This window comes from Prinia subflava, chromosome Z (genome assembly GCF_021018805.1).
Source record: "Prinia subflava isolate CZ2003 ecotype Zambia chromosome Z, Cam_Psub_1.2, whole genome shotgun sequence".
NCBI classification, from domain to species: Eukaryota; Metazoa; Chordata; class Aves; order Passeriformes; family Cisticolidae; genus Prinia; species Prinia subflava.
The window spans coordinates 84,203,647-84,231,553 of record NC_086283.1 but is presented as its reverse complement, the minus strand read 5'-3'; the positions used below and the strand labels follow the sequence as shown (position 1 = coordinate 84,231,553).

The 27,907-nt window shown below is 39.7% G+C and overlaps 1 protein-coding gene across 1 annotated transcript in view; it reads left to right on the top strand.

The window, feature by feature from the left end:
• The window catches only part of ADAMTS12 (ADAM metallopeptidase with thrombospondin type 1 motif 12), a 149,987-nt gene that overhangs the window by 94,335 nt on the left and 27,745 nt on the right, over positions 1-27,907 (top strand). The window contains exons 13-17 of the mRNA XM_063422663.1: positions 5,298-5,431; positions 13,164-13,284; positions 18,783-19,027; positions 20,387-20,528; positions 26,262-26,388. Coding sequence (XP_063278733.1) covers positions 5,298-5,431; positions 13,164-13,284; positions 18,783-19,027; positions 20,387-20,528; positions 26,262-26,388 — 769 coding nt within the window. The remainder of the gene's footprint in view (positions 1-5,297; positions 5,432-13,163; positions 13,285-18,782; positions 19,028-20,386; positions 20,529-26,261; positions 26,389-27,907) is intronic.

Sequence of the window (27,907 nt, the reverse complement as noted above, 5' to 3'; positions counted from 1 at the left end):
TTCTCTCTCCTGGCTTTAATTTCACAGCTTGCATAAAGCATTTGTAGTAAATGTCACATACCTAAAGAGTCTTCTCTGTTGTGTAAATTGTAATGTCACAAGAGAATAAAGACATTTTTGAGTCGCTTATGGTTTAATAAAACAACCAGCTTTAACCAGCAATCTCACAGAAAAGCAGTAAGTCACATCTTACTGTTTCCTAGCCTACTTATATTGGAGTTTTCAATTGTGAATTTTCTGGTTCAAATTACTTTATTTCTGTTGGGGAACTTGCACAGTCCTGTTATGGAACTGCCCTGGACCTCAGAAACCCATGTGCTCAGGCTGGAGCATCAGAATACCCTGGGAATCTTAAAATTTTGGAGAACTCCAAGTCCAAGGGTGATAAACTATCCAGCAGGCTGAGCAGGATATTTTCTGAATTTTTCTCATGACCCAGGCCCCTATTTTGACACTTTGGTCAGACTTCAGTACGTATCCAGTTCTCTCTCCATCAGATTGAGTCCATGTTTATTTATTTCATACCATTTGACAAATTCCATTTATATGAGTCTGATAGCTTCTCAGGGCTTAACTTTCATCTATAAGTCCTACACCAAATCATATAATTACCTTTATTTTCTGTATCGGTGCCAGGATCATTTAGTGTACGGTCAGATAGGGGTTGTGTTAAAAATGTTTTAAATTTAATATTTTTTCCAGAATATTTCTGTGTATCAATTAAGTTATGTTCTGATACAGTCACAAGGGCTGAGCTAACAGGATGAAATAATGATTCTGCTGCCCTTGTTTCAAAATTAAACTTCATTTTGGAGCTTCAGGCTTGGTTAAAGTGATAAGCAGTTTTACTTCAGCTTTTTTCCCCCATTTTGTCTGTTTGGTAATTGTCTTTTCTTATTTTCTTTTTGGAATTTCCTCAGCTAATTCTGAGTTCTCACAGAGATGAGGGGTTGAAGAGAAGAGGCCCACCTCTTTTCTTCCTTAAAAAGTTGGGAAAGATATTGAAGTCTTATCTTCTTCTGACAGACACATTAATCACATCCTTCTTAGTCAGGTTAAGCTGGATCCCTCCTGCATGTGAACTCATGGGAATCAGCTGTGAGGTAAACAAATTTAAATTGGGAAGGAACTATGTTCCTTTCTACTTATCTTCATGTTGCTCTGTCTACACTTGGTGAATCCAAACTTTTTAATAATTTACAGAGGAGGAAAATATCACATGCCCAAATTTCAGGATTTTCTACTCAGCTTTGCTGATTTGCTTCTTCAGTCCTGTTCTGATTACAGATAAGTCACTAGGCCCTTAAGGGAGCTCTGTGGCGTGGGATTCCATTACACCTATGTTTCCTCTGCGTATTAAGGGATTGATCATTTCTCTGGTCAAATCAGCAGCAGGTGTAGGATGTGGACACTGTGTGAAAAAACAGGTTGTAATTTTTCTGGGCTGCTGAGTGTTGGTGGCACTTCAGCTAAAATCCTGTGTCCATCTAGGAGCAAGGCACTGGCAGAAGGATGCAGCAAGACTGAAGAAGGTTTACAGGAGAGCAAGATGGAAGTCAGAAAGTCACTGAGAGGGACTTTTTACAAGGGCTAATAGAGATAGGACATAGGGAATGGCTGTAAAATGGCAGAGGGCAGGTTTAAATTGGATATAAGGAAGAAAATCTTTAGTGTGAGGGTGGTGAGGCACTGGCACAGGTTGTCCAGAGAAGCGGTGGGTGCCCCACTCCTGGAAGTTTTCAAGACCAGGTTGGACAGGGCTTTGGACACTATGGTCTAATGGAAGATGTCACTGCCCATGGCAGGAGGGTTGGATGGTCCTTAAGATTTCTTCCAGTCCAAACTTTCTATGATTCTGTGATTTGAAAAACACAGATTGAGAAAAGCAAGTTTTGCTCTAGAAAGGGAAACAAGGAGTGAGTTAAATGCCAGTTAAATGCTACTCAATGTAACATTTAAGGAGTATTTAGCATCTGTACCCCTGAGCTGGTAGAGATACATGGTCATTACTGAGTGCTCACAGATTGGATCTAGTATTTCACGCATATGCTGGGTTGCAGGAATTTATGTGTATTTTGGCCTAAAAGTTACAAAGATGACAGCCTTCTTGTTGAAATCTCATCATGATTTAATCAAATTTGCTGAAGCAGCTGAAACTGAACCATCTGCTTTAATGAGCTCCTTCTGAACAACCCAAGTGCTCCTATTCATCTGAGTTGAGTCCTTTTAGATTTTTAGGTCTGAATGAAGAAAAAAGGCTGAACTCAATGCAAGTCTTCCACCATTTCAGGAAACTTACTTGTTTTCCTTCTGTGTGAGTTTGGTATCTGTTCTATGTTTAAAATATCAGACTTTTGGAGGTCATTGGCTGATTGTGATGCAGTTTATTCACAGTCGTAGAAAAACAGAGCCAAGGTCCCTGAGCTCAACCATAATTAATAATGATAGATAGATGGATGGATGGATGGATGGATGGATAGATAGATAGATAGATAGATAGATAGATAGATAGATAGATAGATAGATAGATAGATAGATAGACAGAATGATAAATAATTTTAGATAGTGAATGCCAAATACAATGCTAGTATAATTTCCTAAGTGGTGGCCTAGCCAGCCATTCTGTAGATGAAAAATCAAATAAATATCAGATAACACTGAGTTTTCGGTGGAGAAATAAATACACTATAATTTGCGGAGGGGCTCCATAGAAAACATATCGAAGGAAAAATAGTAAAAATTTTTGGGTAGGGTCTAATTTTAGATCAGTTAACACAATTAGGAAGAACAGGGAAGCTTTCATTCAAAGAAAGCATTTGCAAGTATGAAAGCTTGTATTATTTTTCTTACCTTTATTTTGACTTAGTAAGGGAGTTATTTTTCTTTACAAACTGATTCTGAGTTATAGATTTACAGCATCACAGTTATGGCAGGAGTATTTCAGCACAAAAGTCTGCTTTTTTTTGTTCAGTGATTTCTGAAATGAAATTGCTTGTTTTGTCAACACACAACTAGGAGGAGGTACAGATATCAAACTTCTGTTCTACATATTTCATTAGAAACAATGCAAAAGCTGAAATGATTTTCTATAAAATCTATGTCTATCAGGGCAATTCTGAGCAGGTAACAGAGTACCTCAACTTGTAGGGTTCTCCTTGTTGTAAACATATGTGCTTTATATAGAAAAATACTGCATTGCGAAAGTAGGCAAGGTGAAGAAAAATTTAGAGCACTAAATTCGAATCAATTAATGGTTTATTGATTAGTTGATTAATCAATTTAATCACATGGCCAGAAAAAGAATTCTGCAGAGAGAAGTAAAATCGCTTGTATCACTTACCATGACAGTTCTTACCAAAACAACTGATGAGTGTTACGGCTGGCAGCTTTCTCAGAGGGGCTGAGGGTTGGTGAGGATTACAAACTTTGTGTTCTTGCCTGAAAAACTCTTTTAGCTCCCATCTCCACTGGTGTTCTTGAACACAACTCACATCAGCTGGAATTTCACCAGTTGTATAACCATGGTCCATGCATGTGTCTCATCACTGTTGCACTTTATGAAGGTATTTTTGTTTAAGCTAGAAGCACAACATTGGTGACAGACCTAAGATGCCATTTTATCTCTATTGACAAAAGGAGAAAAAAAGCCTTCATTAAGGTTTTGAATTTCCTTTACTGATCCAGTGTTTTTAAAATTTGTTTTTGTTCCCAGTTCTGCAGTGTTTGTCTTTACACAAATGAGATTCACAGAACAATTTTCAGACTGTGCAGGATTCAGTTCTTAACCTGCAAGAACTTTGAGGGGAGGAGCTGTAGTCACCTTTGTGCACTGTGTAGTGTTGTGTGTATATTGGTGCTGTACAAACCAGAGTAGTGAGAGCAAATCTTCCTTCTTCAAAAGGAAAAGGACCTTTTCTTGAAAATTATTTTGGTTTTTTGCATTATCAGAAGTTTGCATTTCTCTCATTAACAAAAGTTTCTTTAAACACAGTTCTGACTATGACACAAATAAAGCCAACAAAGGAGGAAAAGATAAAAATAAATTCATAACCAGGATGGGAAGGCTTATAGTTACTCTGCATCCCTCTGACACCAAGGGAGCAGCTTCTATCAACTCTGTCAGGCACAGGAGAAAACTCACTTAGCATCAGCTCCTCCACTGCACAAAGGGAGATAGTTTTAAGATGATTTAATAATGATGCCTTGAAGTCACTACTGACTGGTGGGTTTAAGGCCCACTGCTTTTCTCAGCAAAGCATTCCATGTTGTTGAGCATGAACAAATTGCTTTAGTGCTGGGAGAGACTGGGGTCTTTGAGTAGACCAAAGCCTGAAGACAAATCTTCTGTTGATGTCCTTCATTAATATGACAGTGGAGGATTTTTAGTTCAGTCAGATAGTTCTGGTTCCACTGGAGAATTTCAGAGTGTTACGAAGAGTTTATGTCTGTTGTTGCTTTGACCCTAATGTCGGCTCTTCCATGCACACAATTTATTTTTCAGACTTGTGTCCTTAGTCTCTCTCATGTTTTAGTTTCAAAATTTCCTGTTCCCAAAGGCCAGTGTCTGTGAGACAGGGAGGTTGGTGTTTGGCTCTTCTTACTCCATAGATGGAATAGATTAAGGCCTTGATCCATCACAGAAAATTTTGTTTCAGAGGCCACTGGTTGCTCTTGCTACAGCTTTTCTCTCCTATGGGACATCTGTCTGAAAATAGCCTGTCAGTCTTGCAATATTATCCCTATTTCATAAGTTTTCAAGCAGGGGAAAAAAGGAATGTTTGAAATTATTTATTAAGTGCCAACAGGTAGATGAAAATGATGAACGACGCGGAAGACCAGAAGCAAGCAGCTGACTGCGCTCTGAGACAGGCTGACAGCAGTGATGAAAAGTTTAAATTACCTCTGAAATTACGCAGTCACCAGCTGATGGAAAACTTTCTTCTCAGTGTCCTTGGCAACCCCACCCCTTCACTAATGACAGCTATATTTGCTGTTTTCTCATCCCTTTCTCCATCACAGCTGATGGCCTCATTACAGCCTCACTCAGCAGTGCCTGCTGATGTACCAGCAATGGAAAGCATGCAGGTGTGAGGGGACCAGCCTCCAGCTGCTTCCCACAAATCCACAAATGCTATTTATCAGGCCTCTGTCACCCTGGCTCTGCTGAATTCTTCTAATTCTGCCAGTTCTGGCAAATGGCAGAGAAAGTGAGCAAATGGTTCAGCACAGGCCCTGGGCATTGCATTCAGTGTCCTGCTGACGTGTTGTCTGAGTGAGTGTTCTTGTTTTCCTTTCAGCAAACCCGTGTGAGCTCCACTGTCGCCCAGTAGATGGCCATTTTTCAGAGAAGATGCTTGATGCAGTCACTGATGGTACTCCTTGCTTTGAAGGAAGGCACAGCCGAGATGTCTGTATTAATGGCATGTGTAAGGTATTGGGTATGTTTGCATGTTTCTTTCTCTACAATTTAATTTTAAAAAACTATGGGATAATGCTTAACCATTTTATTTGGTAGGATCAAGGCCAAGTACTTTATCACATTTTTATAGCAAGTTTATAGCAAAAGTAGACATAAGTAGATGTAAGTGTAACTTCCACCCTTTTCAATGAATGTATTAGACTGACTGCTGATTACTTTTGGTGCCGTTTATATCCTCTGGGTTTTGTCCATTATTTTAAAACATCAGTTCAAGAAAATTTATTTCTGATGAGAAGCTTTCACAAAGTATTGTAGCTTTAGGGTTGTAATTGATGTCACCACTGTCCGTGGGGGTTTTTATGAAAATGCAGGTTAGCCATACACATGCAGCTGATCTGAGCTGTCTTTTAATAAGATCAGACTTTACTTGAGGGCAGTAAAAATTATTTTCGTTTACAACATTGAATTGAATAATGTTGTACAATGAGGTAATGGGCAAACATAGAGTATATGGCTCAGTAATGTGAATTGAAGAAGTATAATGATCTCTGCATATTCTATGTGTTAGTAGCATATTTCCAGGATTATATGTGTCTGTATGGCATTTGAAGGAGTCAATTCTGTCAATTCTGTAACCTCTACAATTGTAGCATTGCTTTTAGTCAATTTCTTATAAATAAAATGAGTGCTTTTCTTGTGGAGGATATATTTAGATCTGTGGTTTATTTCTTCAAATTGAGGGTTTGTCTCCTGTACCTCCATGAAGGCTGATAGCTTTTTTGCTTTTAGTATCTTTGGAAACAAAAGCAGGACTTGGTCACCTGTGAAAACTACATTAGCTTATGCAGTATGGGAGTTGTATGCCCCAAGCCACTTAATTGTATAAAAATGCAACTATAAGGGACTTCAAGAAGTTGTCTGTTTTATCCCTTTACAAATTGCATTCCTTTTTTGACATTTTTCACACTCTTTTCTTAAAGACTTCTGATGGAAATTTTAAATTTTTAATAGGTGATAGATACAGCCTCTTTTTAAGCATCTTATTTTATTAGAATGACAGTGACCCAGAGACCAGTAACAAAAGGTGTGTTTAAGCTTTCCTTGCAAGATTTGCATTTACGAAAGGGAGTTACCAAGACCCTGTTCAAGTTCACAGTGAAGAGATCCTGCTTAACTTTGCTGAGAGCCAGGATGGGCTTTTGAACTAAGATGTCTTTGAACGGTGTAAGCCAGAATGAATCATATCTTTAGCATATTGAAACATATAGTAGAGGTTACATACTGTAGCAGTGCTTTTGACCTTCACTTACAAGAGACCAGTCACTAAATTCAGAAAAACTGTCCTTGTGAAGCGTTCATTTTCTGATTTCCAGCCCAGCTGGACTGGGATCACTGTGATTAATTTTCGTTTCTGTATGCTTTCTGTATTGAAATCTTGCCTGTAGCAGCTCAGAGTTATACCCATTGTAGAGACAGGAAGACTCAATTAATCCAAATTGAGAGATCAGAGGTGAAAGGGAAGCTAATCTTACCGCAGTTTGTAGAGCCCAGACACACCAGCATTAACAGTTCTGTGGACCCAAAGCATTTCTGAGAAATTTCCTCCAAGGCTATCTAGGGTGACTGCTGCTTCACATCTCCTGGCAAACAGATTCATTTGGAGTCAGGATCACAAAATGAACAATATAGCCATGCAAAATGAGACCAAATGATTACCTGAACAGATTACCTGAACAGCTCACAATATTGAAAGATAGCATGCTTTCATCTGTAATAGGAGAAGCTGAAGAGAAGCTTTTTCATATATCTGCATGTAATTTACTAGTAGTTGAGTCCAGCTAGCTAAACACAATAGATACACTACAGGTCATGGAGAATAAATCTGGAAATGTGTTTTCTATAATTAGGCTGGTACATCATTCTCATAGTTTGATTGTAATATGTTGCTAATGATATGGAAAAGATATTCACAAGTGTTAAAGCACTGTTCTGGTTTTCATAACTGTATCTCACAAGAGCACTTCACGTTTGTCCTGAGTACTAAATAATATTTCATTTTCATGGTCTGAAATTGAGAAAAAAATTAAATTAGCGAGATATTAGATCCACTGCCTAAATTGCTGACATGTGATTAGTGTGTGGAGTAGCTATTTTTTATCAAGCGTGTTTAGGGTTTTTCTGCTGGGTATGTCAAAACAAGATAGATCCAATAAAGAATTTCATCTTCCAAATTCATCTGCTTTCAGTCTGATTTTACAGTTTGTCATGAATTTGTTCATGATATCTTAAATCATCAAGCTGTACTATGACTAGTTTGGCTGGTTTTTCTTTGATGGCTAAATGTGGATTGAGATGCTTCATTTTAGCTACCTGAGGTATACTGGATGCTTTCATAGCTGGCCTGACAAAGCCACAATGTACATCTTCAAGTGAGAAGTACAGACACTACTGATTCACTTGGTCCTTTCAATTTATCCAGTATCTCCTGATTTTTCAGAAGTGCTGCCCCCATGCATCCGTGCTGAAGGAAGGCTTACAGTGAGGTGTTGTTACCATAGTATTCCTTTAGAATTTGTCAATTCAAAGACAAGCTGAAATTGTTAATACATTTGAAGGCCTATAAAATAGCTGGATCCTCTCTCAACGTTGACCTTTCACAGAAGAAGAGTTCTGCCAGGAGATCTGACAAGATCTGTCAATACCTTAATCTCACATCATCAAGCTATACTATGACTGGTTTGTTTTTTAACTGTATTCCTTAGCACTCATTTTTCAATTGTCATTTTCCCCTTTTTATTTAGAAGATCTTTAAAGCACATAGCCTATATTCCTGTGCTTAAATTATACATCACTACTGCACTCTTAATTCTTCTCACTGGGTGAGTCAGTTGTTCCCCAGTGTTAATGAGTGAAGATACTGCCACCAATTCAGCACTGATACATACATAACGAGGATTTTTGATTAAGTACAAGCCATCACATCATCTAAAAGGGAAGACTTACATGTTCTTTGCACTGGAGTATGCAGATACTGAGGGTGGAGGATCTGGTATCCCCGATGTTTCTAGCTGCCACTCATCTTCTCCACAGAATTCTGATAGGCTTAAGTGACATTCAATCGTGCAAATCTGTAGTCTGCTCTCTGTGGTAATTCATGGTTGTGTAGAGAGAGACTGACATTGTACTGGAGAATGACACAGCCGTGTAGTACTAGGGAAGGAACCTTTTTTTTTTTCTCTTACTGAAAAGCAGATTACACGGCTTGGATTTTTATGCAACAGCTTTACCACTTCTCACTATGGTTTCAGCTTCCTTCTCCCACTGCTAGTCCAACAGGACATTTGATTCAGACCCATATAGACAAATTACAAGATAAATTACTGACATCAGGACACATTTCTCTCTGTTCAAGGCAATGTCATGGCCAATGTGAAGTAAACATGCTTATTTGAAGACTCAGTGGGGGGGACAAAAGGAAGACCTTAAAGTTCAGTGTAGCATTCACATAATGGATATTCAGGTAGTACCTCCAGGCCATACCCTTCAGTGACAGCAAAGACTTTGTGTCTGACCCCCACTGCCAGTCTGACACAAAAGCTTCTCCCTCTGGAAATGGAAAAAGGGCAATACCTCTGGCTGTTTTCCCTTTAGCCACTGAGCAGCAGGAAATAAATTGTTTCTCCTTCCTGTAATTCAGCCGGGCAGTTCAGGTCATTATGTCTGCCTCTGCACTGTGTGCTGTGATGAAACAAAGCTCATCCCAGATGCATTAAAAAGGGCTCTTGGTGAGTGAGACAATGGCAAAGGCCTGCAAGGAGGGATGCTAAGTTGTGTTGCCCATGCCATGGCACATAGTGGTTCCTGCAACATAGCATGGTTCACGGGCAGAGGGTGCACAAGGACATATGTGTGTAAAAATTCCGAGCCTAATTGCTGCTGATATTCTTTCCTGCTTTATAACCTGCCTTAATCACCAGAACCCCTTTAGCAACTGTTGGTCAGAAATTCATCATACAGTCAGTCTTAGCACGGTTCAGATTGGAATGAACCCTAAATAGCTAGTTCTGGACTGCAAGTGCACATTAATGGGTCATACTGACCTTCTGGAAAGTTTGAGACATGTTCAGAAAATGCAGCAAGTGCATCCACAAGAACAAGAATAATGAAGAAAGTAAGCAAGAAGAAGAATGAAGCATCTTGAAATTGTTCTAATGGGTGGCAAAAATAATGTGGTATTCACTGGAGTGATAAAGGAAAACATGGTCTGGAAATTAAAGTTAATGGAAATATATCTAGAGTAAATGAATGCTGTTTATTCTGACACATGAGAATATTGCTTTGTGATGGTTTTTAATGGCTTTGTAAGATGAGGCCCTGCTGTTAGATGTGAAGGTCACGGCAGCACCAGCAGCACCCCAGGGCTGAGGAATAAAACAAAGGCTTTATTTACTGTAGCAGAGTAAATTGTCTGCCCTGCCTCATTCTTGGGTATTCCAAAACACCAGGAGTGTATAGAAATGTTGCATATATAGATAAGGCACATGTCTGATCATACACAAACTGTTTCAAATATCAGAACACTGAAATACAAACTTCTGCTGTTATTATTGGAAGGGACAAAGGGATTCCCTTCATATCACAGCAATGCCATATTTTGATGCCATAGATCTGTTGCTAAAGGAAATGGTCTAGTGGGATAGATCTGAGCTGATGGAGTACAGCCCATGCAGAATCAGGGACTGGCACCGCAAGGGCGAGGAAGTGATGATACTGTGGTGCTGCCAGGCTGCAGCAGCTCTATTCAGAACTAATTAGTTAAACCTCTGGGAGTTTTTACATCACACAGTGCTTGGAAGTATGCTCAGTGATGTTCATTTCAAAGTGTCTGATTGACTGTGTGAACTAAGGAAGTTAATTCTGTGTGCAGCTTCTCAAACAAGAAGGCACAGTAAATAAAGATGGACAGAAATCTTTTCCAAAATATGAATTTTCTACCAGAAAATGATAATTTGGTAAAAATTATGCAATTTGAAGACAAGTAATTTTTAGAGAAATTCAAAAGAGAAGCTCCCAGCAGTCATTAATCATATTTTCTAATAGTAAAGCACAAAGCAGAAGGGTTCCATCTTCAGACTTTCCCCACCTTTCTATTCAGGCGCATATGTGCATAGTATAGAAAATAAACTTCAACTTCCATGACTCTCCAGAGTGTCCTATTATTTCTCTGGTCTAATAATAAACCAGCTAACTATGACTTCACTGTTTGCAGATGATTAACAGATGTACTGATAGTACAGTAGATGTACTATGGAATGCATTACTCTGAGAAAACAGCAACACTACCACCTCTCTAAATTATTAGAAAGTGTCAAAGATAAACTGGTGCAGAGACAGATCTGAGCTCCTGGAAAGATTAAGAAACATCCTGTTTGTGTAGCAGTGCCATCTGTATATTCTGAATAGCTGATTAAATACATCCTTGGTCAAATAGCTATATACTTGGAGGCAGAAAGTTAGTCACTTTGCTAACACATTCTTATCTCTGTAACCTTCTGTACCACTCCCAAGTGTGGTCCTTGGTGCCAGGATCTGTCTATGTGCAAGATATTACAAAACCTTTCAATTTTTGAAAGTGGCCTTCACTGAAAGGAGGGAGGAGCTCAGGCTGCTGCAGAACCTGTTGACATGGCTGTGACTTTTCAGCGCTGGTGTGGAAGGTGCTGGGTAGAACTGGAAGTAAGCAATGGACGCATCCTTTTTTTGAATCTTCTTTAAAGTGATGCAGTTTGGCACCATGTGTAGCTTTCCTTGCTTCTGTTTTTCATGGTTTCTCTAATTGTCCAGTAAATCATTGGCACTTAGACAAATGTTCAGGTGTTCCTTAGTGTTGGGGGTTAGATTTGGTTTTTTTTTCTTCTCACAGAATTTCTTCCCATAAGTTTCCAAGAAGCCTTAATGACTACTTAGTCAGAACAAAAAGGGGTACTTGAGGGATATGGCAGCACAAGGCTACACCTATTGTTTCTGAGTCCCTGGGAGTGTCCCTCAGAGGGGAGAGATGATGAGCTTTAGGAAAGGCAAAAAGACAGATCTGGGGGAGGGGGAGGCACTCTTGCTCTCAGCGCCGAGGAGGACGGTCAGGCTGCCCTCTGCCTCTGCCTCGTCCTGGGAAATCTATCGTCATCTGCTGTGTACCCGGGAATCCTGAACTCGCTTTCTCCAGCCTCTCCCACCACCGCCGCTGCTTCTTCGGACCTTTGAGGCTCTCCTGCTACTCTGTAGCCCTGCACTGCCCAGCCCTGCCGGAACACCCCTGCTGCTCCAGCTGCCAGCGCAGACCTCATCTCATCCACCAGCCCGGGACTTTTCCTTCCTTCCAGTTCGGCCTCTCGGAGTCCTGCAGGGGCGCCGGGATCAAACTGCTCTGGGCTTTTGTAAAGGAAAGCCCTCAAGGTTCTTGGTTCTGTTTATTATTGATGCTGTAGTTGTTGTTTGTTTGTCGTTTTGTCATATATACTAGTAAAGAACTGTTATTCCTACCCCATACCTCTGCCTGAAAGCTCCTTTAAATTTTTTTTAATCGGAATAATTTGGAGGGAGGGGATTTGAATTCTCCATCTCTAGGGAGGTCCTGCCCCTTCCTAGCAGATATCTGTCTTTCAAACCAACACACTTAGGCTGAATATGACAGAAAAATACTAGAGCATGCAGGAACTTGTATACCTAAGTTAGTCTAATAGATAGATTTTCCTATCAGAAGCTTGCAGAAAATGACTGATGTACTGAAGGTAACATAAGATCAACATCAAAAGAGGTTCATACATCAGATTTTCACACATCAAGACGGTGTTTGTCAAATTGGCAGGTATAGCACCTGAAAGCTTATTTTGAGAAATGTCAACTGAGAAAACCTGTTTGGGGGTGACTTAATGATATCATACCCCCAGTCTCAAACTGAGACAAAACTTTTACATACTACAAGACTTCTGGCTATTCATCTGTATGACAGACCTCCAGGTATCTTAGATACCATTAACAGCCACTAAGTGTTGGACATTATGTTGTGTTCTGCAGTCTTGCTTGTTTTTGAAGAGAGGCCGAAAAAATCCTGAAACCAAATGAAAATTCTGAAATTGAAATTTAATTACATTAGATCACAGAATTTTTGGGTTGGGCAAGGAAGAAGTTATTTCCTGACTCAGGATTAATATTTTTTAATATTAGTTAAAATGAAAAATACTTTAATATTAATTTCCCCTGTAGCAAGCATAAACTGGAAAATCAGTCTTTATTAGAACCTGACCCACCTGACCGACTTTATCTTTACCCATGCCTCGATGCTGGCAAGCTGGAGAGTCACTGACTAAAAACTTTATGCCTGCTGAAGAGTTTCTCTTTGCCACAAAATGCTGGCAGAGATTTCAGCTCTGGTACTGCACTGTATTCCCAGGAATCTGTGGATGGCTCTGTGGCATAAGAAAGCAGACACAAATCCTAGACGTAGTGGCCAGTCCCAGATAATGAGGCCATTTGGGTGGCATGATTCTGTCTCAAGTGACTAGTCACTACTGTATGTTTTCTGACAGGGTGATGGTTCTTTCTGCTAGTTTGTTTTTCACCTTGGTGTAATATACAGTATATATAGGATATATACTACTCCCCTTCTCAGAAGTGCAGTGATAGAGAAGCTCTTAGTAATTCATTGTGGAGGCTGCATTTATTCTGACACTGTTTTTCCTTCTAGGCTGTTGGCTGTGATTACGAGATAAATTCCAACGCAACAGAAGACCAGTGTGGAGTTTGCCTGGGAGATGGCTCTGCTTGTCGCACAGTGAAGATGATGTTTAATCAAAGTGAAGGATTTGGTAATATGGGTTCTGCCTTCAAATTCTTCCATTGGTGAAGTTGTTTCTCTATGTAAAAATTATTAAAGTGCTTCTCATTTGTCCTGATTTAGGGAAAATTTGGGAGGAAACCTCCAAGTGGGGTCCCTCTAGAAAGCAAAATTCAAGCAGCCCCTCCCCCAGCTGGTTCAGGAAAAGATTTCCGTAGATAAAAGTGGAAAAAACTTTCTTTAACAAGCAAAGTATTCACAAGCATAAAAAAATTGAGTAGTATTAAACAATGAAACCTCTTGCTGTTCTGAAGAGATGTCAAATAGAAAGTCCTTGTGCTGAGGTGCAGCTCCTCTCGTTCAGTCCCTTATCAGTCCCTCCAGGGCTGCAAAATGCCACAGGCCCCGGTGGGCCACAGGTGTGAGCTGCCGGTGTTTTTCTGGGTTTTCAGTCCAGAGCAGGCTGATCAGTTCCAAGGAAAAGAAAAGCCACAGGCCGGGGAACTCCTCTGCCTCAGCTAGATAAAGCCTACCTAAAAGCAGAGAGCCTTCTCCTGCTGTCCGTGCTGCAGACAGCACAGATTGAGAGAAGGATGAGGGGAGCAGTGCAGGGGCTGCAAACAAACCGCGCGCGGCTTCTGCCCCGTGGCTCTCAGAACCTGTCTGGAAGGTGCAGAACTTCATACCCAGCATAAACAGAACAGACTGCTGGGGATACAGGCATCATAAAGTCACCCCAGGACATAATTGAAAACTGAGTGATCATCTGTGTGGGAAATCGTAAATGGATGTTTCAGTGAATCATGCTTCTGCCAGAAAAAAAAACATGCTCTGTGCTTTTTAAGTACACCTTGTCTTACAAAACTTGTCAGAGACTCAAGAGGTCCTATGAAAGTTATGCAACAAAATCCAAAATAGCAAGTGCATTTACAAAGTGAATGTAATTTGCCATCTTGAAACATTTGGGCCTAATCTCTCTAAAGTGGAAAGCACCAAGCAAATGCTAGCGTGAGTGGCTTGACGATTTATTTCTGAGCATCATAAAGGGGAGACAAGTAACTCCCTGCAGGGCTGAAGTGGTCTGAATAAGCACTTGGAGGACTGAGCCTGTCTTCACTGACAGAAAAGACATTCAGGCTCAAAGCTGACTTGTGTGGGATGAATGGGAGCTAGGGAGTCTGGAAGCAGGAGTGGGATTAAAGCAGAGTAAGAAATATGGCAGTGAGCTGGAGGCGAAGAGACGGCCGGGATGAACAGCTTTCAGTGGAAAACCAGGACAAGAGGGGCAGAGGTGAGAAGACAAGGCACTGGGGAGTTAGGCTTGGAGTAAGGTCTGCAGCTGAAGAAGGAGGCTGATGCAGAGATGAGAAGTCTCAAGATAGTAACTAGTACCATTTTACTGAGGAGGGCGAAACTGTAATGCCTTTGGCTGACTTTTGGGTTTGTGGGGTTTTTCAAATGCAATAGTTCTGCCTTGCACAAGTATGATTTGTGCTACTAATTTAGAGCTAGTTTGACCAGACTTTCCAAAGTTTGGGCTAAAAGCTTCTTTAATATTTCAGGGGGGGTTTCTGTACTTGAGTTTGGTTTCTTTCTCTCTGTGTCCCAAAGGTGAGTTGTGAAGATGACTGTAATCCTGAAGCAATTCAGGTTTCATATGTATGTGGGACTTACCAAGGAAAATGTAGAGCTCACTCTCTTTCAATACAACAGTAATCCTTCAGCCTCTAATCTTTTGCTTGTACAAATGTAAAATTCACTCTGCCTTTGAATGTGGGGGAGCTTTCCAAGGCTAAAAAATGTGAACTTTTTTTTTTAATAACAATTTTAAGTAAAAGTTCCAGTACTGTAACTTATGAAAGGATAAGTGCCTTTTATTTTATTTAAATTCATTTTGTGTTTTATATTTACTTAGTTTTTCCTTGCCACAAAATTCATTCAGCCTCTCTGAACAATGCTGCTGAGGGATACTGAGTGTTAAGTAAAATTATTTCAATGCTTTGTTTAGATTCAGTAAAAAATATATTGATTATGAAGATTCTCTCCCTTCTATATTGACTCCATTGCAGATGAAAAAAGGAAAAATGTTAGGCATGGCATAGGTTGGTGGGCTCTTCAGGACAACATGTGGACTTCACTGATGTGCACACCTGTTAAACTAGGAAGAGGAAAAAGGCTTTGTTCACAATATCTGTTTTCTTGTTGTGTCTGAGAGATGTATTGTTAGTGTTTTGTCAGATTTTATAGCAGAGTGGCTGCTGAACAGTTTATGTAAACGTAAAAACTTCAGGCCCGTGAATTCAGCACAGGTAACAAAACTGTACCAAAGCATGCTGCCAGTCACTGGCAAAGAAGATTTGAAAAGTCTTTTCGGTGTCCAGTGGCATAGAAAAATACAAACCCAAAGCTAATATATTCTGATTTAAATCTTTGTTCAGAACCTCAGTCCAGCAGGGCCCTTCTTGGTGTAGTGCTGCAGCAGTGTGTGTTGTCTGACTGAGCTGACTCAGTTGCCATGTCTAACTAATGAAATGCTAGGGAACAGTTTTCATCATTCAGCCTTTCACTGAAGGTGAAAGGCTGGGTAGGGTGATCAGTTTTACTTGAAGAAGCCTTCTTAGAAGTCATACTGTCTCATGGTCAGAAAGAAAAGTTTTGAAATCAGTATTACTACTTGCATTTTCTTTAAAAGCCTTTGTTTTTCTCATGGATGAAAAGTGGGAATAGCAATCCAGGGGCATCCAACAGAGCCACAGGCATGGGTGCATCATCTTTGTAGTGGCCTCTGTTGGAGTTTCATGGTGGAAAACAGATCAGAGGTCTAATGTGAGCACAGAGTCTCAGCTGTTGACACTAATATTAGCTACCTTGTTTTCAGGGGACTTGTTTGAAAATAAATATTTAAGTTGCTTCTACTGAGCTTTGGTGGCAGAAAGATTGGAGCATGTGCTGGGCATGGAAAAGCAAGAAGGTCAAGGCAGGGTGGAGAGGTCATGGTAATGTCTAGAGCTTAGTGTGGAGGAAATTTGTGCCTCAGGGATGTGTATTTTAAGAGAGGCTTGCAAATACAACAAGCTGGAGAGCAGGAAAGTGAACTGTTGTGATAAGTAGAAATAGCCAGATCTGGTCATCATTTGATCTGCAATGCTGTGCTAATGGCCTGAGTAAAACTACTCTGTTCTCACAGAAGTGGGAAAGGAGAAAACTTTTTCAGTCCTTTTATGAATTTGTTCCTATCTGGTTTTGGAGCATATGGATTTAATTTTAATTAAAAAGGGAAGGATTAAGAGCATCTGAGGGTTCCCAATTCACAGGTGTGCAGAAGCACCCACAATAGGCTTGCTCCAGGATTTAATGAGCCCAGTGCCTAAGACAGCTGACAGTTTGACTGCTCTTGAGTATTGGATCTCTAGATCCTTATCAAATGAAACCACATAACCATCCACAGAATTTTTAAACAAAAATTTATTGTGTTGCGTGACAAACTCAAAAGCTTGCTGCTGATTAGCTTTCCTTTCAAAATCAGATAATGTTTATTGGGAATGTGAGATGCTCTGGGAAATCAGGAAGTAATTTAGCTGGTGGGGAGGGCAGGGGAGAAGGCAATGTGATACACTGAACAAAAGGTAATTTCCCTTACTAGAAAGTTGCAATACATTTAAAATAAGGTTGATGAGCAACAGCAGGTGATTCAGACAAAAATAACTATGCAAAATCTTGAATGGATATACAGATTTTTGTATTGCAACAGAACAAAAATTCTTTTATAGTTTTTATGCTTTGTGTTTTGAACAAATGTTATTCTAATTTAATTGAAAAAAGAACAACTGAACCCAACCCTACCGTAAAAGGACACCAGCATTACAAAGCCAGGCTGTAAGGATGTGACATAATTAAGATTTTCCATGCTGTGATAATTTTTCCTGGTTGTAAGTATGCCTTCTAATCAAGCCTTCAGTTACATAATCACACACTGTTTATAACATGTCTTCACTGAATGAATAGAACATTTGGGAGAATTATTAGACTTGGTTACTTAGAATAGACCTAGACGTCTGATTTCCTGAATAATAGAAGTCATTCAGTGAGCTTCCAGGTTTTGTTGTTTTATTCACTAAGAAAAAACTGATTCTCATGGAAAAAATGTTTGGATTTCCACAGTCAGTCTAGGAGATTTGCAAAGGTAACATTTAGAAAACGCTCCTTCTTAAACATCAATCACTGGAAATCCGTATATAGAATTATATATTATCAATGTAATTAGGAAGGACCTGAAGTAGACAGATTTTGTTTTGTACCATGTGCAGCATATGACATTTTAACCAATATTTATTGCACCACAAAAGAGCTGCAAAGATAGTTCAGATGTTAAAGGCTCTTACTTACAGTAGCAGGTTGTTGTACAGCACATGAATAGTTCTGGTGGGTGAAGAACATTGATGCTGAAGATTGCCTAGCATGCCCAGTGTGGTTTATCTCACTCATGTGAGTGAGTAATCAAAGGTGAAAAGCTCATTTCACAAGAAAGGTGAACAGAATGTGAGTCTCAGAATTTAATTCATGACCTCAGAAGGGTGTGATGAGAACTGGGGAACTCATATTCCAGTCTTTAAGTAAACCAGCACAAAATGCAGCTCACAATCCCAGTGCAACAGCTTGTAGCAATGTCATCCACCTAATTATTAGAGCTCAGCTAGGGGCAGTAACAAGAAAGCTACCTGTGTTTGTGTTCAAGGATCTATGTGAACTTCCTATTTTTACAATTTAGTGGCAGCAACGATGGCAGCTTCCTGTGAGGTGAAAAGCACAGAGTCTGCTGTCACATGCTGCCTATGATGTGAACAAAATTCTGTAATAGGTGCTTTGGATCATTCTTAACAGACAGACCAAAAATCACTAAACAGATACCTACACATGAAAAGCCCTTGAACTTTGTTATGAAAATTGGTAGTTTACAAAAATGTGCTCAATTCGTAGTAGTAATTTGAGGCATTTGAATAACATTCTTTTTTACTGTAAGACAAATGACTTACACTGTTGTAAGACAAACAGTGACAGAGAAGTTAAATGCCTTAGGAGAAGGTGCGTGGAATTCCGTCCGTACCTGTACTTTGGGTACAGATGAAAATGTTCTTTGCGAATTGGTAAAAACCTTTCCCACAACAGGCTGTTAACTAACTGGAACTGTCTGGCATTTCTTCAGATTACAGTATGCCAGAGCCCTTGGGCATGGTTATGGGAATATTGATGCTCATATGTGGAGTAAATTTCCCCTGACACAGCTCTGAAAGTCATTCACCTCCGCATCCCCTCTAAATGCCACTGCCATTACCTAAACACTATTCCCCAACTGATACTAGAAACCCTGGCTTGGAAAGTCACACTATTAACAAACTGAAATACAAGCTCTGTGACAGCACATTTGTAACATTTTTTTCAAATAAAGCTGTTGTTTTAATCATCTTACAAATAAGTAAAATGCAGTGACATTTCTGTTGTTCATCTCCATGAATTTTTCTTGTCTCTTAGGATATGTTGATATTGGGCTAATTCCAAAAGGTGCAAGAGGAATCAAAGTGATGGAAGTTACAGAATCGGGAAATTTCCTTGCTGTGCGAAGCAAAGACCCAGAAAAATACTACCTGAATGGAGGCTTTATCATCCAGTGGAATGGTGAATACAAAGTGGCAGGCACAATATTTCAGTATGACAGAACAGGGGATCTAGAAAATCTGACTGCTCCAGGACCCACCAACGAATCAATATGGATTCAGGTAAAGAGAAGATCACGAGCAGAACCTGCTCATTTGGATGGCAGCAGAATGCTCTGGGGCCCTGGAAGTGGGGCTGGGAAAATATATATATGTTGGTATATAAACGACTATCAATGTGCTGTCTTGAAAAAAAAATAGTTGAACTGTTTTGGAGAGAAGTAAGCACCTTGCTTTTGAGGGTTGTTCATCCTGCCTAAGAACACATGTCCTGTATCATACTCTGATATTTGTTAAAGGCTGGTATAATCCTGTGCTGCCACTAGGACAGGGATCCTCTTGTCTGTAGTTGGTCAGTCCTTTGCCCAAACTTTCTTTTCTGGTGTACCAAATTTGACCAACACATGGCTGTGACGTGAACAAGATCCAGATGAGAAATAAGTTGTCACAATAAGAGAGCTTATGTCAAGCTGTGAACAGTGAGAGCTAGGGATGGCTGACAGCAGTGACAGCTTACACAGAGCAAGAAAAGCATACAGCATTATAGAGATGGGTTAATAGCTTATGGTAAGTGAAACTAACCCATTTAATATCCACAGAGGCTGCTTTTGTTTATTTCTTTCATGTTGCTTTGTGAATTCTGACTTATATGTAACAAATTTCTGTCAGTTCTGAAGAAATCATTTGGTATTGGCCCTTTGACCTTTGAAGTATCTCTCATGGCCTGTTTGCATGTGTATCCACCATATTTTTTTTACAATTAAAAGAAGTATTAGGGATGCAATGAGAGATCACTTCCACACTTTGAATGTCTGGTAAGAAAATAAAACTAATGAGTGCTGAGGCTTCACTTTTAGTACAATTGGGAAGAAGAGTAAAAGTTCATGACTGAAGTCTTTTATCACTTGAGGATGTTACCTCTCAGGTGAATTTCTTGAGTGCCTGTTCTCAGTTGGACTTTCTCTTCTTAATTCAGAAACACTGAAAAATAATATTAAAGCAGTGTCTGAATAGCATCTTTAATTTTCTGACTTAATGATTGTTTTGTAACGGCTATTTCAGAAGGCAGGAAAATTATAATTTATAATGGGGATAGGCAATAGCTCATAATCAGCAGCATAGGGATGCTTTGGATGGACTTTGCATTATCTTTTCTTATAGTCAATAGAATACCAATTATGGGAATCCATTTGTTCCCACCTGTGTTTGCAGAAGTGCATGGTAACCAGCTGTTCCTTAGAAAGATTCATGTCTGCCACTGTCAACACAGAAGTGGAAATTTTGCAAGTCTGGTTCTCTGAACTGGCAGTAGACTCCAATATGGGCAGCTTTACACTTTCATACTTCTTCCAGTTTCACACTTTGAAAGCCTTTGAGCAGTACATTATTAATTAAACAATTAATAAACCCCACTCTCTCCAGCTACTTTTTCAAGAAACTAATCCTGGAATCGAGTACGAATACACTGTACGTAAAGAAGAAAGTAATGAGAATGAAATTGGAGAGCCAGAATATTTTTGGCAGTATGGAGAGTGGACAGCCTGCAGTGTCACCTGTGGAAGAGGTAATTCCTCACTTTCTTTTTCTCTTACTGTTTTCTTCATTACAGATATAGTCCTCAAAGAGGTAATATTCTTTTATCTCCATTTGGTGGGAAATCAGGTCATGTGGTTACAAATATGAGGAATAACTAGTTTACTTTGAGGGTGGCAGAGCACTGGAACAGTCTACCCAGAGAGACTGTGGAACCTCTTTCTGTGGAGACACTCAAAATCGGCCTGGCTGTGATCCTGTGCAGCTTGCTCCAGGTGACCCTGCTTTAGCACGGGGGGTTGCAATACATGATCTCCAGGGGTCCCTTCCAACCCAACCCTGTGATTCTGTGAATAATGTATTTTGACTTCTAAATTATTTTTTTTAATTATACAAGTTAAATAGGTTTCTAGAATGCCTGCCCTGAAATTCTCAGCTTCTGTGAAACAAAATTAAGAACGTACAGTTTTCTTTCCCTCATAATTTTTTGTTCACCATAACCCTTCTTTCCAGCAATACAAATTTATGACCTACTATTGTTTCTCTATTAAGTCTTTTCAGTAAAATAACTACAAAAAATAATCTTCATTCCATTACTTGATGAGTAACAACTCTTTTTTTTGTGTATTGCTCAATAATTACTTAATTGTAATTAGTCTTGAGAACTTCCATGTCTTTGCCAGTTTGGCAATGGCTTGGGTACCACTGCAGTTATATTGTGGTTCTGTGCAGCACGTTAAACCTGACAAGCAGAATGATGACTGTGAGGTAGAATTTAACAACAGGTCTAGAAGTTGGCTTCTGGTAAATCACACAAAATGCTAGCAGAACTTCCTCTGAAGTAGCTAACATCATTGAGATAAAGTTAATATTTGTAGTAAACTAGCAATAAGGATAAAGAGACCAAATCTTTAAATTAGTATTTTTTTTAAATCCATCTATTGTGGGAATAATTTTGAAAATGTGAGGACACGGACTTAAGCTGCGCCAAGGGCAATATAGGCTGGATATAAGAAAAAGTTTTTTACAGAAAGGGTGATAAAGTATTGGAATGGTCTACCTGGGGAGGTGGTGGATTCACCATCCCTAGATGTGTTTAAGGAAACACTAAATGTGACACTTGGTGCCATAGTTTAGTTTAGGTTAGGGTTGGGTTGGACTTGATGATCCTGGAGGTCTCTTCCAACCTATTGATTCTGTGATTCTGTGATTGATTTTATGTGAATGTTCAGTGTGTTTAGATTCAGAACTTACTGCTGTTGGCAGCAACATATTTGTTGTACCAAATCACTGACATTTAAAGTGTTCTGAAAAGTTTATAAGATAAAAAGTGCACTGAAGTAGACAAGATCATCTGTTATGGGTGTGCTGGATGACAACTTGTATTGAAGACAACACTACAGAGAGATAACTAAAAAAAGCTGTATTTATTTAGCCTAATATTAGTAGTAAATAGCTTTTAAGGATTATTGCAATTACCATTTGGTAAACAAACCAATATTTTTAGGATAAAAAAGGAGGACCAAGAAAGATGAACTGTTGAAGTAACTTTGACAGCCACAGCCAGTGGGAGAAACTGATCCTTACCTAGACTTCTCTTAGCAAACCTGGACCTGCCAAAGACCCAGCACAGGTCCTTTCATCAGCACTGGTCAAAACCACAACCATAAATCCAAGGGTACTTCAGCCTCTTGTAGCCACAGGAATCAGGACAACACAAACAAATGCTTTATGGAGCCAAGAAAGAAAACTTGCATTAGAGAATAATAAATTGGGCTACAGGCAGGGTAGTGGACTGATGCAGGAAAGCTTCATCAGTCCTAAGAGAAAAAATATGATGTTAACCCTATGGTGCAGCTCCTTACCCACGGGAAATGTGCTGGGAAAAATTCCCAGTGATGAATAAAGACTTTGTAGAGTGAATCTGTCTGTTCCCAGATTGAACCCGCGGAAGCTCCCTGGACATATTTTCCCCCAGATTCTTGGTCTCAAGGTAGCTACCTTCTCCAGCTCTGCTGCAGTGGAGAAACAGAAGATTGAAATGTTCATGGCTTTCTCCATTTCCTTCATGTGCTCCCATATACTGTAATATCAAAGAAGGCTCTGGCCAGTCTACTGGGGAGAAAAATACTCTCTGAAAAATCAGTGTTTTCTGTGGCAAGTATACGTGATATTGCATGCAGGGAAAAGGAGAGCACATTGCAATACCTGATATTCATTTGCAGTGTAAAAGGTAGATAAGTAATTATATTGCAGTCCAGTTCATGGCAAACACCAACGGGGACAATTTGTAGTAAAAGCCCTTTCTCTGTCCTCAGTGCAGGACAGGTTGAATCTCTTCCTGCCGTTTGCTTTCTGCTGAAAGGAACTGCTATGCAGTCAGAATGTGTGCACACTGATGTCCTGTAAACTGCTGCATCCTCTAGACAAGAGCTGTCCCACCAGAGGCTGCTGTCACAACAGCAGGTAGAGCCTGTAAACTTTTTACATGCAGATTAATTAAAATGTGTCACTGAGATTTTTTCTAGACCAACTACCTATTATTCCTTCTTTAAATAATCATGGAATGGGTAATGTTGGAATTACAAGTCTAAATCCTTCTTCCTTGTCTAAAGGTTTTAATCTTGTTTCTTAGAACCCGCTTTGAGTAGTATTAAATGTAACAAAAAGCATTGCACAGCACAGCTGCAACTAAGGGAGCAGCCAATATAAAAATCAGCCAATATAAAAATTTTTTTCCTCTGTAGATAACATTGGTAATTGGCAGATTTTCAAAGCTCTGCAAAAGGACTTAACTCCAAGATTTTTGGAGGGGTTAACTGTTACGTGCCCTCTAAATCATTCACAGCTTTTATACAGACTGCTTTGCAAAATTATCTCCAGGTGTTCCTAAACCTGCAGTGTGTTGATTTTAGAATACCAAGGCCACTCTGTTTCCATTCACTGTTGTGGGTCTGAGTTTTATAGTGTTGAGAATGTAAAGACTGACACTTGTATTTTGTGCATAACTTGTGCATGCACAGAATATAATTTATTCATTCAAATACAAAGTGAACTTCTTGCAGAGGATCTAAATGAACAACTCAGACATGTTCAAATGAGCTCTAATATCAGATATGTTTTTTGCTCATACACCTTTTATACACTTGCTTATGATTCTTCATTTCTGTTGTTTACAGCTCAAACTGAGAGCTCTGCAGCATAAAGATTTCTAATCTCTCTTTCAAACCCTTTCAGACCTAGATGATTTGAACTGGTACCTTTCTTGGCAAACCAAGTGAGAAATCAAGATCTGTGTGGGTCAGCCTCACATCTAAAGAGTCCTGCATTAGGGATGAAGTGTCACAGAGAACTAGAAGGAATCTCTGTGCAGATTTAGTGAAATGAAGATTATTCTCTGATTTGATGATTATCTTTCATTGTTTCTCCTTGTCTTTCCCAGAGATATTGTAGGGTTTTTTCACAGACCTGAGATTGCACACATCAGGTGAACTAGTCAGCAGTGAGGTCAGAGAGAAATAAAAGTGGTGAAGGGGGGAAAACAGCTACTTCTCAAAACAGTTAAGTAATAAGGTTTGGGTTTCAAATATTACTGAGGTTTCAGTATATTTAGAATTTTTAATCTGTGGCTTAAATAGGATACTACCCATTAAATTTATATAACTGTGTAAATACTTGCTAGGGCAGTGTCACTAGTGACAAGTTGTCTACTTTGCTGTGTTTTCTAGTTCAACTTGCTCAAGCTGATAAATCCAAATGTTTCATTGTGTCATAAAAACCTACATTTTTGTGTGTATATTCATATAGGCATATAGGATTCCTTCCAACTTTGGAGCTGAACTGCCAGAGATTTTGAAACTACAGTGGGAGTTCACATAACTCTTATAAAGAAGTTTTTTGTTAGAATAAACTAGTTCATTTATGTCAGATGATTATTTTATGAGAACGTACAGCTTCAAAGAGAAACTTTTGCAAAGGTTTATAGGGGTTTTAAAGTGAATTGCAGCAGCTGAAATGACACTAAAATTTATCAAGCCAAAGATTTCTCATTGTTTATATTTGGAACAGCAACATATCATGATTTTGAAAGGGACAAAACATTTCTGGGAACTGCTTTGTTTACAGCTAGCAGAAAGGTTGCTAAATTTTCTAGTCACATTTATACCAGAGCATAAAAGAGAGCACTGCTCCCTGGGAGTCCTGTGCTGAGCCAAAAATCTTTCTCCTGTTTAAGTCACCTACAAATAAGAGATCAAGATGTCCAGACTTTCTGCGGTCTTGCAGCAGCTTCCCCACCATGGACCCTGGAGCTTGAATGGCTCAGTCCCTTAATCTTCCCTTACAGGTGACACTAATCACTGTTCTAGAAATCAGCCTTCATAAATGACTGGAGGAAAGTCAGTCATCAAATCTTGTCCTGTAGTTGGTAATTGTTTTATATGTCTCAGTCAGAAGTCTGAAAGTAATCAAAAAGTGAAAGCATTTCCTCACATACCTGCTTTTCTCTGGTGGTATAAAAAGGAATATAGGGTCCCAGTGGCTTCTATGAAATTACCCAAATATGCATGCAAAACTCTATTCTATGTTGTTGAGCCAGTGCAGGATTAATGATAGGATTTGTTGATCCTACAGGGCTTTTCCAACCTTTACATTTTTATGATCCTGTGAGTCTGTATGTTGGAGAGGAACACATTACTATTTTCCAATTATTTTCTATGGATTGCTGTTCTTATCTTCCACATACTTTCCCACACTAGTTATTAGGAGGCCTGAGGAAAGGAAAAGCTTATTTCCTAAACATACTGCAAAATAGCCTATCCTTGATGCCATAACAGTGCTGTTAGGCCCTGTGCATTCCAGGAGAAGGATAAAAGTTCCAGAGATGCATGATCCACCATGTGTGTATTAATTGCTATGAATTAATAGAACAGTTAATTTCATGAGAGTTAATAAATGCTTTTTTACTCTTTTTAATCCTTAAGATTTGTTTGGACTATTTTAATGCCTCCATATCAGTCTCACTGCAACATTTCAAACTGTAATATTGCAATACTTTTGTTTACATTGGGTTGCAACATGAGATCTGCCTCAAATTACTGCAGAACTGTGTGGGAAGGAGGCCCTGGAAACCAGCTTTCTTTAGATTCACACTAGGGTGATGTAGTATATTTTGGTTCATGTTTCTTTCTGTTAAATGAGTGGGATTTTGTATAAATGGAAATGTTAGGAAATAAACCAGATTATTTGTATGGATTGTTTCTGTGTGTCTCTTCAGTACTATGCTTTGCCTCTTGTGCTGAATGTTGTGTATTATTTACTTAGAAAATATAAGACCTTTTTCATCATCAATTTCAGTCAAAATATGTACCAAAAATTCTTAGAAGTTGAATTCACATTAAGAGTCACAGGGTATTCTGTAACTGTGGTTTGTGTTCCGCTTAAACAGCCTTCTTATGAACAAAGCAGCAAAACCAGGACTGCTGTGAATAGCCTGATGCTGCTGTGTTTCCCCTTACCCCTCGTGGGTAACTTAAGAACCCTTCATGGCCATTTAAACCTCCCCGAGGGCCTGCCAGGAGTCCTTTCTGAGGCTAACAAATACATTAAGGAAAGTGCTTTCTAGTATGTCCCTCGAGGTCTGATCTGGTGCAGAAGAGCTCTGCCTAACCTTTTCAGCCTGCCCGAAGGAGGGTGCGCATACCGGGGGTATGTGCAGCTGACCCCGGCCGCAGGGACCACTGCTCTTTTCCCGTGTCTCCGGCAGGGCTGCGGCGGCAGAGCGCGCACTGCGTGTGGAGGGGCAGCGGCGCCACCACGAGCTCCTTCTGCGACCCGGCGCGGCGGCCGCACGGGCGGCAGAAGAAGTGCCAGGAGCAGGACTGCCCGCCCAGGTAAGGGCACGGGCGGGCTCTGGGCGTGGCCAGGAGCAGCCTGGACCACGGCAAGGTGTTCCTGATGCCGGGCCGGCTGGCACCCACCGCCTGCCCTTTGCCCTGTGCCGTGCGAGGGCTGCCGCTCCTTGCAGAGCAAGGTGCCAGAAACCGCACCGTAAACAACTCAGTGGGTCAGCCATCCTGAGAGGTTTCTAAGGCAAGTTACTGAGCAGTCTGTGCTGGAAATGGCAGAGATTGTTCTCTCATGTATGTAGATACTATTTTTGTTCTGTTTGGGTGCAGGTGTGCCTGAAGACCCTATAAGTTCTATTTAAAAAACTTGACTTAGCTCAAGTGAGCTGGGAAGAAGGTGTGTTCCAAAAACAATTAGCGTAGCCTTTAGAAGTCATTGCTCAGTATTTTTTAATACATTTCTGTCCTTTTTATGAGAGGTCATGAGTGAAAATGCCTACTTCTAAAACTAATTTTTAGTTTTAGAACTAAAAACTAGTTCTAAAAAGTTTATATTTCTTTATAATACAGTATTTGGCATTTTTATTATGTATCTTCTTATTTTTAACTTTGAGTCAAGTGCAGTTTTCTTCATTCTGTGATCACATGGGAATAATTCTTTCCTTTCTCATAACATTGTCTTAATTTATATCCATCTCTGGTTTTTCTGTGCTACCATTTTAGCCAATAGGATAAGGAGGATTAAACACTCCAGGTGCCTGCAGAACTGTACTGCAAGGCTTGTACAGCAGGCACAGATTTGCTGGAAGACATCAATATTGGGTTTTGTTTCATGCTTCAGGTACTTTGGTTTTATCTTCTATTGTCTTTGAAAGTTGTTTCTCGTGCTGTTCACAAAGGTACACCAGTCTTTCCCTAATAAATCTAGTTCAATCAGAATCAAATCAAAGCAATGAGTCCTTGGAGTTCATTGTGTTGCATTTGCCAGGAGTGAATTTCATGACATTTTGATGTTAAAAGTTCTGCATGGCTGTTGGTTTTATTAGTTGTTTCCAAGTATTTTCACAACAGTATATGATCCTTTCTGTGGGAGTTACATCTTTGTGCTTGCAGCACAGACTACCAGCCTTTATAATTCTTTGTAGATTGCCAGGAAATCAACTGACAGGAGACCAAACTTTTTAATCACTTGACTGTTTGGGAGCTGAGGCTACCCATACATATTGAGGTGTTTTTTATGGCACATATAAACTATCAGTTTTGAAAATCCTCATTAACTCAAATTATGCTGTTTGTTCTAAGTGACAGCATTATTCAGACCTCCTCTTGAAAGTGAGGGAGGGGAATTTGTCCCTTGTTGAGCAGATTGCAGAATGCATAAACCAAACTTCTGAAGACCAGGCAGAAAAGCTCTTGTGTGCTGACAGCCTGTGATGCTTTTTGAGCTCATTCTGTGCTGCAGGGAAATCACAAGCCATCTTTCTGAGGACAGCAAAATCACAACAAAGTCCAGTGCAGGAAAACCACATGTATTTAATTCTAGAGTCCTGTTGCATATTTATTT